This window comes from Coptis chinensis, chromosome 3 (genome assembly GCF_015680905.1).
Source record: "Coptis chinensis isolate HL-2020 chromosome 3, ASM1568090v1, whole genome shotgun sequence".
Classification (NCBI taxonomy): Eukaryota; Viridiplantae; Streptophyta; class Magnoliopsida; order Ranunculales; family Ranunculaceae; genus Coptis; species Coptis chinensis.
This window is the reverse complement of record NC_141458.1, coordinates 58,286,390-58,299,807: the sequence shown is the minus strand read 5'-3', so window position 1 is coordinate 58,299,807 and position 13,418 is coordinate 58,286,390. Positions and strand designations below refer to the sequence as shown.

Here is a 13,418-nt window from a genome sequence, read left to right as displayed (position 1 = left end):
TTTTGGCGAAGGAGGAAGAGGTGCCATGGCAATCTTAGAACATAGCTGCTCATATACAAGCTGAGATTTTGAAGTTCGAGATGGTCACTTTTAAGTATGTTTTTCGCGAGGTTAACCAAGTCGCAGATTATCTATCTAAGCTAAGTAGGAACTTTTGTAATGAGTGTGTGTACTTTATACCACCGTTGGATCACAAACTTAATGATTTGATCTTGGCGGATAAGGTAGGGAAGATGTATCTGCGAGTTTCTTAGTCCCATATATAAAGCTTGGGGAGTCCAAAACCCCCTAGTTATTTCAAAAAAAAAAAAAAAAAAAAAAAAAGAGCAACACTTAGATCGGTGGGTAGATCAGGTCATCTATTAGCATCTGCTGCAGTACTTTCTACAATTAATGACCCCACTTTCAACAGACCTTTTCAAGGTTTTGTACTTACGTTCTAGCTCCATATAATCCTCCACCGGAATGTATACATCGCCACTTTCAATCAGGTCCACCAGGTTATTGTATTAATTTTGAGCTCGTTCAGTAATGGCCTACGATTGCTTACTCTCAGCAATCCAATGCGCTAGCTCCACCCATGTAGAGTCAAGAGATGGCTGCAATAAAGCCAGCTTCCGAGCCAAATCACCAACCTGGGTCATCAGCCCAACCACTTCAGTTCGTTCAACTTCTTGCATAGCAACCAGTTTGTGATACGCCTCCTTGGCAACCTCCAGCTCCTTTTTATACATACCAGAAAAAATCGCCATCTCTCTCAACTTCCTATACATCGCCAAAACCTGATAAACCAACAAAGTAAGTCAAAAATTAATAACACAAAGCACAAAACAAAGCTTAGGTTAAAAAGATACTTACAAAACAGATCGAGCGATCCATGTCTTTTAGATTCGCCTCCAAATCCTTCCCACTATCCAGTGCATTCCTATTTCCATCAAGAACAATACTTTCCAGCAACCCATTAGCAACTAGAGAAGACTTGAAACTACAGTCCTTGTTTCTCACCAGCCGAGACAAACCACTTACCCCAGCCTTACTAGTCTCTTCACGTTGAGACGAACTTCCATCCCCTTTTCATTTTTGGACAGTAGGCTCAGCATCACTAGCTTTCTTCTTGCCCTTAGCATCCACCCCAGCAACCTCAACCGCCAAGTCTTTCATATTCATTTTCTTCAAAGGAGCCCGACCTGATGAAGTTCGACCTCCCTTTGTAACAGGTTGTTTTTCACTTTCAGTCTCAAGTCGCATCCTCTTGGCCCCTTCTGGCTCACCACCTCCAGTTCGCCTCTTCAACACAGGCCTCCAAACTGAAGGGGTACCCTCACCACCAGCACCAACATTTTCACTCACACGTCTACCTCTCCCAATGTCACCTCCCTCCACAGGTCGTCTGGAGATAGCACGACTGGTAGAACCCCCTCCCCCGCCCTCTGAGAGCCACCAAATGAGCTCCTCCCCTAGCATTTGACCCTTCATCTCTCTCCATTTTAGTAGCTGAACCAGAGTCATAATCCACATAAATCAACCGACGAGCCTTTTTTTTTTTTTTTTCAGCCTTCTTCAAATTTATCTTCTCACGGGAGGGTCTTTTGAAGTAGTGTGCAACCTCCTCCAACAAAGATGTTTTCTCTTCCCAAATCAACCTAGCAAACTCTTCAATAGCTCCCGAACATGTACGACCATGAATGACGATCTCTAAAAAAACAAACGAAAGTCAGAACATGGTAATATCAACTCATATCCACATCATCCGACCTGCACAAATAAACAACCTAAACAAGTAAACAAACCACACAAATAACAACATACCATCAGTCCTCACACAACGATTCTCCAACACACATCCAGGAGGACAATAATTCCTCATAATCAACAAAGGCCTATGCTACCATTCCTCTTTACTCACACCAACAATCACTGATGATTTACCCTTCATCACCCGGAAACCAAAATTCATTGGGCGACATCTTAACAGAGAAATGCTCTAGCACATCAGACAAACAAATGTTGTAGCCCCTCTATCTCAGCAAATCCAGAACGTGTAGCACCCTCCAACTATTGCCCACAAACTGCAAAGGTGCCTTTCCACAAAAGTTCAGAACGTCCAAAGTCAGGTGCCTTAATCCAGCTTTCAGTTGGCCATAGGTGACTACAATTCCACCATCTCGAGGAACATAATCTGAACCAAAAATGTTCTTCTCACCACTTAGATCATATATCATCAGATCTGGTATCTCCAACCCAAACTCCCTTCTAAAATCCCCAAAGTTGTCAAACACCGACCTGGGTACCGCCTCCTCAGTCATCGTCTCCAGTGAGGAAGACGATGACGCCTCATCTCCACTACACACTCTAACACCACCATCTCCACCACTCACAGTCACCTCCCTCGACTGGTTCAATGACACTTCCCCGTTCACACTCCCAGTAGTAATCGACATGACAAACAAAAAAAATGAAAAGGGAAACAAAAAATCAAATTTTTATCAAAGATAACACACTTGGAAACGAAAGTTTTGGATTTTTCTCTCTTTCTTCTTCTCCCTTTTCTTGATAAAATGAGAAGGTGAATGACCTGCAAAAACAAAACAACCATTTAGCCGCACAGAAATCGAAGCAACACAAAATGTTTGCTTTTTTCCACAAAAACACAATCATAACTCATTTTCACCTCGCCTACAAAACTGCCGTGATTTGGGCCCATGAGTCAAATCCAACCTCTTTCTCGCACAATTTCCAACACCATTCATTTTTCAAACAAACCAGTTGTAGGACACGTGTCAGAGAGATCTTCTAATTTTCTTTATTCTTTTCACTTGTCTGTCACGTCAACGCCTATCTAGAAAAATAATAAAATAAAATAGAGGGGTTGTGTGAGTACCCTCTGTTATCAAATCAATCACTACAGCACACGTGTCCACACACCAAGTCATATCTTCTCAGCTCGTACATCACCAGCTCGTACAACAATTCTAAGATGCAATCACGACCCAAACCAAGGTCGTCTAAATGTCAAACATGGAAACAAATGATCTACAACAGTCCCAAAGTTCAGCAAAAACACCAATAAAAGAGATATTTACTTTGTAATAGCAAAAGTAATGGCGAATCATCAAGAGAGCACAAAATATGGATCTACACTTGACAAGCACCTATAAGTAGAGAGAGATGAACTACGTAAGGCTTGATTCAAGTTGACCCAAGAAACTTGATACATATGCAACTCTTATCCAAAGTAAGAGTACAACCATTTCCAATCATTCCCAACATCAGGTCATAGGTAGAAACCTATACTTCTACACCAATTATTTAGATGGACTGAAACCTAAAATACCCAACTTTTTTTTTTGTAACAGTTGAGCCTGGTGTTTTTTTATTTTCACAATGTGGAGATTCCGTCTCACGTGACTTTGAGAGGAAAAAAAAAGGATAAACTACTGTTTTAACCCTTGTACTCTTGGTCAACTAACATTCTCCCCCTTGTACAAATTTAACGGCTTAAAACACATTGTACTCTTTGTTAACTAACATTCTCCCCCTTGTACAAATTTAACAGTTTAAAACACATTGTACTCGTTAGTCAACTAACGTTCTCACCCTTGTACACGTGGTCAACTAACATTCTCACCCTTATACACACGGGCATAACTCGATGACTAGGATATTTACCGTTAAAAAAAAAAAAAAAAAAAACAGTACAAGGGTGAGAACGTTAGTTGACTAAGAGTACAATGTGTTTTAAGTTGTTAAATTTGTACAAGGGGGAGAATGTTAGTTGACAAAGAGTACAATGTGTTTTAAGCCGTTAAATTTGTATAAAGAGGAGAATGTTAGTTGATCAATAGTACAAGGGTTAAAACAGTAGTTTATCCGAAAAAAACACTTGGAAAAAGAAAAAAAGATTTTGTCTCACGTGCCAATAGTCGACACACGCTCAAGAGCACAAAATGCTGAATTCCACATAATCTATGATATTTACAGCTTTCTAATCCTAAATTAAGCTCAAGAGTCAGTCCCTCTAAATAAATGAAGCCTGGATCCCTTTTGTAATCATATTTGCCTTACGAGTTTATGAAATGAAATCGTTTTAAAAGTGCATTTTTTTTTTTTTTCGATTGAGGCTTTTGGGTATCTTTTCTATGTCAATGGACTAGCACTAAACCCTATATAACAATAAAACCTATTACAATTTATAGTACAAAATATTTCGATATATCGCGATATTTAGGAATATTTATCCAGATTTCAGAAAAAAAATATATAAATATCACAATATATTTAGAAATATATACGACTATAAATATCGGTGATATTTCGACTGATACTTATAATATTTGTGATATTTGTAGATATTTTGTAATATTTAGAGATATTTGGCGATATTTTGTGTATATAACAATTTTATTTAATATTTACCATTAAATTTCAAATAAATATAAATAATGTATCATAATATATTAAAAAATATCCATAATATCTACGATATTTGTTGATATTTTAGATATATCTACGATATTTACATGTGAAACAATGTCAAATATCCATAAAGAAAAAGATATATCTACGATACATATCTAGAAATTGAATATCCATAAATACCCACCGACTGAAAGAAAACAACTGCAAGTTTTAACTTGTAAAAGATCATGTGATGGTGAAATGAAAGCAACCAAACAGTACCACTGTTTCAATTACAAAAGCCCATTTTGGCATTTGACTCATTTACAAAACACAACGAGAACAGCACGCTAACCTCAGAGAACTGGGGAATAATCGCTCAACAGCTTTAAGTCTTTAACTACTCTACTCCTCTTTTTCTTGCTCTCTTCATACTTGCCGGCAAAAGAATCGAACAATAAACCGGCACCAACACCCACTGCCAAATCAATGGAGTAGTGTCCCCTAGTCCCTAGTAGCCTCACCATTTGTAGCACATTCAACGTGTCGAACAACCAAGCCGTCTCCCATCTCTGCATTCTTCTCATGTCCATAGATGCTATCACTGAACCCGCCACGTGTCCGCTAAAGAATAAGAAGAACGGAACGTTTCCCACTGGAAAATCCGCGCCTGACCCCAGAAACCCCTAATGTGACGCGTGAAGACGCGTTAGGTAATTACAAAGAAAGGGGAAACAAATGAAAAATGAAAAAGAGTGGGTACCTGAGGCAATGGCAGCTGAGTGCAGTAACCAAGAATGCCTCTACAAGTGAACATAAAGAGAGCCGCGATTGTTGCTCGAGGCCTACCTTCCACAAGCCATGTCCACAGTATGTACGTCGTCTGCATTCCCACAAATACCTGACCAAAATATTTGGGTTAAACCAATTTGCATTACAAAATGACAATCACAAAAACAATAAAAAAAATGTTTGTTACCGTGTTTAGACCAGCGAGGACTGTGTTGAGAGCTGGTTCAGCTGCTAGAATGCGGTGGATCGGCTGAGTTAAGATAAAGCCGAGATCGAAAGGAGGGGAGGAAGGAGGAATCATGAAGAGTGTGTATTCAACAGCCATGAAGAAGAAGAGGCAGAGGCCGAAAAGGAAAGGGATTGGGTGATGTTTGGCTAATCCTAAGGCGTCTTTTAAGGACCAACTCAAAAAAGATGCGTCGGCGACCAATGAACTCATGAACAAAAGCGATGGTTTCTTGGACATTGTGGTAGTGATGGTGGGTGGTTTTGGTGGATTGTCGACGAGATCTACGGCAGCGAGGCTAATGGGTCTATTTCTGAGATTGGAACTAAGGGAAGGAGGTCCGTCTCCATTCATGGATGTTGATGTTAGTGTATAAGCAAGTCCATTGAATGTGTGTGAGAGAGAGAGATACAAATATTGGTTGGTGGGTGGCGGAGATTTCTATGGATTAGAAACAGGGAATTTATATTTCTTCCACAAATGGGAGATCTGCAGCGTGCCGTGCGTGCGTTAGGTTTTTCCTTTTCGTGGACCAAGCAGAGTAGGAGGTTGGACTGTTGGAAAGTCGGGTGGGGTCATCAATGTGGAAAATGCTGCTCTTCTCGTGGTTTGTTTGTAAATGCAGTTTGCCGACGGAAACGTAATCAGGTGGGGTCATCACTCACTGGAAAAATGCTGCTCTTCTCGTGGTTTGTTTGTAAATGCAGTTTGCCGACGGAAACGTAATCAGTTAATGTTTAAGAGATTGTCTGGTTTAAGAGAGTCTTTGTAGTGGTACAATCTGAGGTGTCATAGATCACCAGTGAGATGGACCCGAAGCAATGCATGCTGCGGAGCTGTGGAGCACAGGATCAGTCCGAAGATACTTAGTTTCCGTACGGCAACCCTACATGTGTAGGATAGAAGGCCGCAAGATGAAGAAGCAGATGAATAGCTGAGATGAGAGGGAATAATGATATAAAAAGGGAGAGTAGGGAGAGGCATGATCTAAAGAGAGGACCTAGAGAAAAGAGAGAAAAAGAGAAAGTGAGGAGTGAGATACAACATTTGGCGTCGTTAGTGGGGAAAGAGTAAAAAACAAAAGGGGAATGGCGACAGTAGGAAAGAGAAAGGTAGGCCAACCGCGAAAGGTAGTAGCACTGGAGTTGGAGGCAGAAGTGGTGAGCAATGAAGAGGGGGATCAGAGGGAGGAGACAGAGGCGGAGGCGGCCTCAGAGGACACAAGATTGATGCAGGAAGAGATCGCGAGACTAAAAGAGGAGAACGACGCCTTGAGAAAAGAAAGAGAAGTGGCGGAGGAAGAAGGGAAAGAAGAGGGGGGTGGGGGTCAGACAGCGAAGAAGAAGGGTCGGACCTCGTCGAGAATCCAGTGACAGGTCTCACAATGGAGCAAGTGTAAGAAATGATAAACAACAATCGGGACGCGAATCTGCAACAGGCAAAAACCCAAATGGGTACGGCGAGTCAGGTAGTGTCTGGCCTGAACCGCAATCCACTAGCCGATATGATATGGGCTCCGGAGGTACCGAAGCGGTTCAGCCAACCAAGGTTTGAAAGGTACGATGGTAAGGGAGACCCGGCAGATCATATTCACCATTTTAGGCAACAAATGTCACTCTGGCAGGAGGCGCGGCATAATGGGTTGAGGTGTATGATGTTCCCAGCTAGCCTTAAGGGGGGAGCGTTGGACTAGTATTATAGGTTACCGTCGAAGAGCATCACTAGCTTCCAAGAGTTGGAGCAAGTGTTTATAGACCATTTTATTCATCAAAAGAGGCGGGTGGTGGACATCGCGGCCTTGTTCAATGTCAGGCAAAAGTCATCAGAGTCGGTGAGGGAGTATCTGTTTCTGTATCAGAGTCGGTGATAGCGTTCAAAAGGGGTCTGCAACCAGGAACGGGGGTCCATCAATCTGTGGTAAAGAATGAGATTGCAACCTTGCACGAGTTGTATCCGCGGGTGGAAAAGTACATTAGATATGAGCATACAATGCAGAAACAGTCGAAAAGGTCAGCAAAGGCAGTGTCGTTTGTTGAAAAGGAGGGGGATCGCTGGAAGACAAAATCGTCGAATAAAGGCAGTAGAGGGTACCACGGATACTCATCGCGCCCGGAAAGGAGCAGAGAGGGAGCGCGGAGAGAACAAAAGGAAAGAAAACCATACCGCGAGATTGAACATATGCCTTTGAACAGGCCGTTAAGTGAGATATTGCCGCTGATAAAGAACGTCCAGGGGTATGAGGGACCGCGGAGTGTACCGATTAAGATGCCGAACAAACCGTGCATATCACCAGGTATGCAACCATGAGACTAATGATTGTTATGCGTTAAAATGGTTGGTTCAGAAGTTGGTGGAGAAAGAGATGATGAGGGAGTTTGTGGCGGGGGCTCCGAACGAGGAGCCTGGACCAGCTCAGGGTAGGATATTGGGAACTATTAATGTGATTTTCTCGTGGGAAGTTCTGAGCCATAACGCGCACAAAGATAAAGTGGGAAGGACGACAAGTATACAACAGATTAATGAGTCTACCAGAGGTCCGCGGTCCAGTGCAGTGTTAGCAGATGGAGGGGATAGGATTGTGTTTTCCGGCGCGGACCTAAGAGTTGTCGATACTCCCCATGAGGATGCACTGGTAATTATCGTGGCGATAGGCAATTATATGGTCAAAAGGGTGTTGATTGATTGTGGCAGTGCGGTGGACTTGCTATTCAAGGGAGCTTTAGATAAGATGAGGATTGACCCGGGGCAACTTAGGCCGCCGCGGTCCAACTTGTATGGGTTTAATGGGAGTGTCATGAAACCTATGGGAGAACTTCTGCTGCCTGTGATGACAGGTCCGGTGACGGTGTTCTCTCGATTTATGGTGGTAGATGCCAACTCGCAATACAATGCGATATTGGGGAGGAGGTGAATCCATGAGATGAAAACGGTGCCTTCGACGTACTATCAGGTGATTCGGTTTCCCACATCAATGAGAATGTATGAGGTCCACGGTGATCAAGTGGCCTCTAAGAATAGGCATCAGGATACTGTTAAGAGGATGGTCCACGGACATGGAGGAGATTCGCCTAACCCTCAGAAGTGGAGTTCACAGACTGGTTGTCCAATGTAGTCACGGTACCGAAGAAAAATGGCAAGGTTCGGATGTGTGTGGACTTTACGGATGTTAACTTGGAATGTCCTAAAGACAGTTACCCTATGCCGCGAGTAGATGAGCTAGTAGATAGAACCGCAGGGTACAAAGTGTTTTCATTTATGGATGCTTCTATGGGGTACAATCAAGTGGCAATGTACGGACTGGACCAAGAAAAGACATCCTTCGTGGTGGAAGGGGGAACCTATTGTTATATGAGAATGCCCTTTGGGTTAAAGAACGCGGGGGCTATGTTCCAATGGTTGGGGGAGAAGATGTTCGAGAACAAAATTTGAAAGGGAATCGAGATATATATAGATGATATGGTGGAAAAGAGTATGACAGAGGAAGAGCACTTGGCAGGTTTAAAGGAAACATTCGGTATACTGTGAGCGCACAATTTGAAGCTCAATCCGGAAAAGTGCACGTTCGGAGTAACCACTGGCAAATTTCTGGGGTATATTATTACACAGCAGGGAATAGAGGCTAATCCCGAACAGATAAGATCCTTGGTGGAAATGCCTTCACCCCGGACTGTCAAAGAGGTACACGACTGGCAGGCAGGGTCCCGGCGCTAAACCGATTCATTTCGAAGTCGTCTGATAAATGTCGGGCGCTGTATCGTTTGTTAAGAAGCACCACGGATTTCTCGTGGACGGCGGAGTGCGAGAAGGCATTTCAGGAATTAAAAAGGTATCTTGGGGAGGCTCCATTATTGTCGCGGCCTGAACTAGGAGAGAAACCGTACTTATATTTGGGGGTTACAGAGTATCACGATCAACTCGGTCCTCGTCCGTGTTGTGGATAAGATGGAAAAACTGGTGTACTTCCAGAGAAAAACTTTGCTGGATGTTGAGATGAGGTACATCCGAGTGGAGAAGTATGCTTTGGCACTAGTGTTCTCAGCCTTGAAGCTGAAGCCATATTTTAAGGCGCATGCGGTGGTTGTGGTGACAAATCTGCCCCTCAAACAAGCCCTGAAGGCTGAGAAGTCTTGAAGAATGCTGAAATGGGTCGTGATGTTAAGTTCATATGAAATCCAATATCAGATAAGGACAGCGGAGAAAGTGTAGGCAGTCGCGGAGTTCTTGGTAGAATTCCCGGCCGAGGATCCTACATGGGGGGAAGAAATGGTCCTGGAACTTGAACGAGAAGGGGAGCATGATCCCTTAAACCCATGGGACTAGAGGAATGGGTGGAGAGTGTTCGCGGACAGGTCCGCGATGGATGCACGCAGCGGAATTGGGGTGGTGCTAGTTACGCCTGAGAACAACAGAATAAAACAAACCATGAAACTGGGGTTCGCGGCATCTAACAATGAGACGGAGTATGAAGCAGTGATAGCGGGTTTAAGAATGGCTGAGGATTTGGGTGTAAAGGAGCTTACACTATATTCATACTCAATCTGGTGGTATGCCAGGCAAACGGCGAGTTTCCAGCTAGGTGCCCTCGGATGGCGAGATACTTGGAGGTTGTGCATATGTGGGCTGCGAAGTTCATGAGAGTCAGATTCGTACATTTGAATCGCGAGGAGAATCGGCATGCAGATGCCTTGGCGTACGTGGCTGCGGCCATGCCTGGGACAAAGGAAATAACGATCAAAGTGGGGAGGTTGGCCAGACCGAGCACTGAGGGACCAGAGCAAGTGATGCATACCGAGGCAGAAGATGATGGATGGATGGAGCCCATCAAGCGCTTTTTGGCTGGACAGGAGGTGAGCGAGAAAAAAGAAAGGAGAAGATTGGAACAGGCTTCGCAAAGGTATACGCTACTGGATGGGGAGTTGTACAGAAAGAATTTCAATGGGCCTTTATTGAGATGTTTGGGGCCGAAGCTGGCACAGGAGGTGCTGGCAGAATTACATGGGGGGGATTGTGGAAATCACTCAGCGGGAAGGATTACGGCACATCGGCTAATAACACAGGGGTACTTTTGGCCGCACATGAGGAGAGATACTATGGAATTTGCTAAAAGATGTGAGAAATGTCAGAGGTTCGCCCAGTTAATATTCGCTCCGGTTGAGCCGCTGCACAATGTGTCTTAATCCATGGCCATTCGCAATGTGGGCCTTAGACATTGTAGGCCTGCTGCCCATGGCAAGCGGCAAGAGGAGGTTCATGTTAGCTGCCACGGACTATTTCACAAAGTGGATTGAGGCTATACCACTACAACAGGTGAAGGAGGCTCAAGTGATCAAGTTCCTATGGGAGAACATTATATGTCGGTTCGGATTACCGTATGCTATCATCGCGGACAATGGAACCCAGTTCACAAGGTCCAAGGTGAAGGATTTTTTACAAGCCTATAATGTGAAGCAAGGATTCTCGACCCCATACAACCCCGAGGGCAATGGACAAGCCGAATCCCCCAACAAAACCATATTGAACAACCTCAAGAAGAAACTAGAAGATAAGAAGGGGGCGTGGGCCGATGAGTTGAACCATATGCTTTAGGCATACCGAACTACACCACGGACCACCACCAAGGAGACTCCATTCTCGTTAGCATATGGCATGGAGGCAGTGATACCGTCGGAAAAGGTGGTGGCCACGACCCGCACAAGGGCTGTCGAACAGGGGTTGAACTGGGGCATATTGTCTAGGGACTTGAATTTAGCGGAAGAAAGAAGGGATCCCGCACGCATAAGGCTGGAAGAGTATCATCGACGCCTTCAGAGACAGTACAACAAGAGGGTTAAGCCACGGCGATTCAAAGTGGGAGATTCAGTGCTTCGCAGGGTGACCCCTAGCACCAGGAAAGCGAATGAGGGGAAGTTAGGTCCAAACTGGGAGGGGCCCTATGTTGTGGTGGATACAGGAGGAGCAGGCACCTACAGGTTGCGAACCATGGAAGGAAAATTGATTGAGAGACCTTGGAACGTGAGACTATTGAAGAAGTTTCACGAGTGAATGTAATGAAAGACTTGAGCTATTTGTAAATATATAATACCATAGCACTTTCGAGGGGGCAATATTGCTTTGAGTTTCGAGTTAGCATCAGGACGGAGACTGCGAGGGGGATGAGCCCTTCGTGGACATGAGGTCCGGATCGAGTCGGGGCAAGAGGAGTTGCCTCGTTCGCGGACGAGAAGTCCAATCATCAGCGGGGGCAAGACGAGTTATCCCTCCTCGCGCATGAGGTCTGAGGGCGGGGCAAGGTGAGTTGCCCCTTTCACAGACATGAGGTCCGAGTCGAGAAAAAGGGCGGGGTGCAAGATGAGTTGGCCCTCGCCCCTTAAGGCAAAGAACACAGTACAGTCGCCCTATTTGGCAGAGCCCCGGAAGCTCATAAAACATATCTAAGAGTAACATGAGAGAATTTACATTGCATCAAAATAGTTAAACACAGAAGAGAGACAGCGGTGTGGGAAAAGACCAAAAAAACTTGACATATCCTTAATACATTGTGACACAATGGATTAACATACCAAAAAGATGCAACATTATAACAAGTGCAGAGATCACAGTCAAATACAAAAGATAGGGCAGCGGTTAAACACTTTCAGAAACCACGGTGTCCGCGACTTCCTCAATAACCGCATTAGCGCTTGTCTCAATAACCTCAGATACAATGGCAATGAGAGTTCCAGGTTCCAAGTCCTTAACAGGATGGATGGGCCCCTCGGGTGCTAAAGTCACCACGGACCCATCAGTGGGGGCAGGCTGTTCGAGGGAAGCAGGCGACCCTCTTAGATAAGGCGGTCATGCTCTTCCTTGATCTTTTTGGCCACCCACTTGTCGGCCAGAGATTTGGAGTGCTCTTGAAGCTGGTCCGTGTCCACCTCATGTTATTTGAGAAGAGCCACGGTAGCATCCTTGTGCTACTGAGAGAGGGTGGCCAGAGCTTCGGTATGTTGCTGGAGGAGGGCCTCTCGCTGATTGCTTAGGCAATCATTGACCGTGTCCATGTAGGCCTGGTGGGAAGCCTCAGTAGAATGGAGCTCATCCTGAAACTTAACCTTATCCAGGGGAGCGGCTTCCAGGTCCCGTTTAAGTTGAGCGCAGGTTTCCTCCAGTGTGTCCACCTTGGAGCGGGCGCCAAACAGGGCGCGGATCATATAAGAGATGTCTAGGCTCACCTAAGAGGATGAGAGGAGTTACACAACTGAGAGTAAAGATAAAAACAAAAAGGAAGGTGAAAGGGAAGAGCACCTTCTCCCAGCCGGTGTAGAAAGAGGTCCGGTGGTGATCAAATGAGCCTTCTTCTGTATATGCTATGTCCTTGGGGAGGTGGGACCCATAGAATAGAGCAGAAGCCATCGTAGGATTATCTAAGGCCGAGTCATTAACATTGACAATACGGCCGCGGACCTTGAACGTGGGCTGGAAGGCAGGTGGGTTTTCCGTGGTTTCTCTCCCAGGCCGCTGCATGTGGCGAGCAGGAGGAGCATGAGTATTGGGAATGGAAGCCTGGATAGTGGAGACCGGTTCATCGGACGCAGAGGTCCGCGGACGCTTGTGAAGCGGTCTAGATTGAGAAGTGGGAGGGGCAGTAGGGGGGACTTCAGTTACCACGTCATCATTAGAGTCGCTGTCAAACAGCTTCCTCTTAGAGACATTCATATCAAAGCAGGGGGAGTCCGCGGTAGAAGAGTGAGTGAAGTGGTATTGATCCTCCCAGGTGGTCAGTGGATGGTAAGAGCGAGATGCGGGGAGGATAGAGGGGAAAGAGGAGTGGGACGCACTGTTCTTTGAGTGTGCATGTGAGGGGGTCGATACTTTTGGCGCGGCTTGGGTGCTGGAGGAGAGTCCCGAGGCTTGCGCTATTTGGGGGAGTGGGCGGTAAAAGGGTCCGCTGTATATACCGATGGTTTGCAGTTAAGGGTCTGACAGTAGTGGAGTGCAAGTGTGAGGGTCGACTCCAAGTACT

The 13,418-nt window shown here is 45.1% G+C and overlaps 2 protein-coding genes and 2 long non-coding RNA genes across 4 annotated transcripts; 1 reads left to right on the top strand and 3 right to left on the bottom strand.

Moving 5' to 3' along the window:
* Window positions 1-346: 346 nt before the first annotated feature.
* LOC147510190 (uncharacterized) lies at window positions 347-1,415 on the bottom strand. The gene is made up of 2 exons (XR_015216744.1): window positions 859-1,415; window positions 347-782 (listed from the first exon to the last, which is right to left on the bottom strand). It is a non-coding gene; the product is annotated as an uncharacterized LOC147510190 (long non-coding RNA).
* Window positions 1,416-1,460: 45 nt separating this feature from the next.
* Window positions 1,461-3,610, bottom strand: LOC147510189 (uncharacterized). Its single transcript, XR_015216743.1, has 3 exons — window positions 2,672-3,610; window positions 1,810-2,575; window positions 1,461-1,695 (listed from the first exon to the last, which is right to left on the bottom strand). It is a non-coding gene; the product is annotated as an uncharacterized LOC147510189 (long non-coding RNA).
* A 997-nt stretch (window positions 3,611-4,607) lies between these two features.
* LOC147510188 (phosphatidylcholine:diacylglycerol cholinephosphotransferase 1-like) lies at window positions 4,608-6,493 on the bottom strand. Its single transcript, XM_086602221.1, has 3 exons — window positions 5,378-6,493; window positions 5,162-5,299; window positions 4,608-5,084 (listed from the first exon to the last, which is right to left on the bottom strand). The coding sequence occupies exons 1-3, from the start codon at window positions 5,768-5,770 to the stop codon at window positions 4,755-4,757; spliced, it is 861 nt and encodes a 286-aa protein (XP_086458347.1). The 5' UTR covers window positions 5,771-6,493; the 3' UTR covers window positions 4,608-4,754.
* Window positions 6,494-10,002: 3,509 nt separating this feature from the next.
* Window positions 10,003-10,593, top strand: LOC147510187 (uncharacterized). Its single transcript, XM_086598045.1, has one exon. The coding sequence runs from the start codon at window positions 10,003-10,005 to the stop codon at window positions 10,591-10,593; it is 591 nt and encodes a 196-aa protein (XP_086454171.1).
* Window positions 10,594-13,418: the final 2,825 nt, after the last annotated feature.

What these genes read in the sequence shown, in the direction of transcription:
- LOC147510188 (XM_086602221.1), bottom strand. Translation starts at nt 5,770, where the DNA reads ATGAATGGAGACGGACCTCCTTCCCTTAGTTCCAATCTCAGAAATAGA. An exon ending in TCCTCGCTGGTCTAAACACG is followed by an intron (nt 5,300 to 5,377) that starts GTAACAAACATT and finishes TATTTTGGTCAG; the next exon opens with GTATTTGTGGGAATGCAGAC. An exon ending in CTCAGCTGCCATTGCCTCAG is followed by an intron (nt 5,085 to 5,161) that starts GTACCCACTCTT and finishes GCGTCACATTAG; the next exon opens with GGGTTTCTGGGGTCAGGCGC.
- LOC147510187 (XM_086598045.1), top strand. Translation starts at nt 10,003, where the DNA reads ATGGCGAGATACTTGGAGGTTGTGCATATGTGGGCTGCGAAGTTCATG.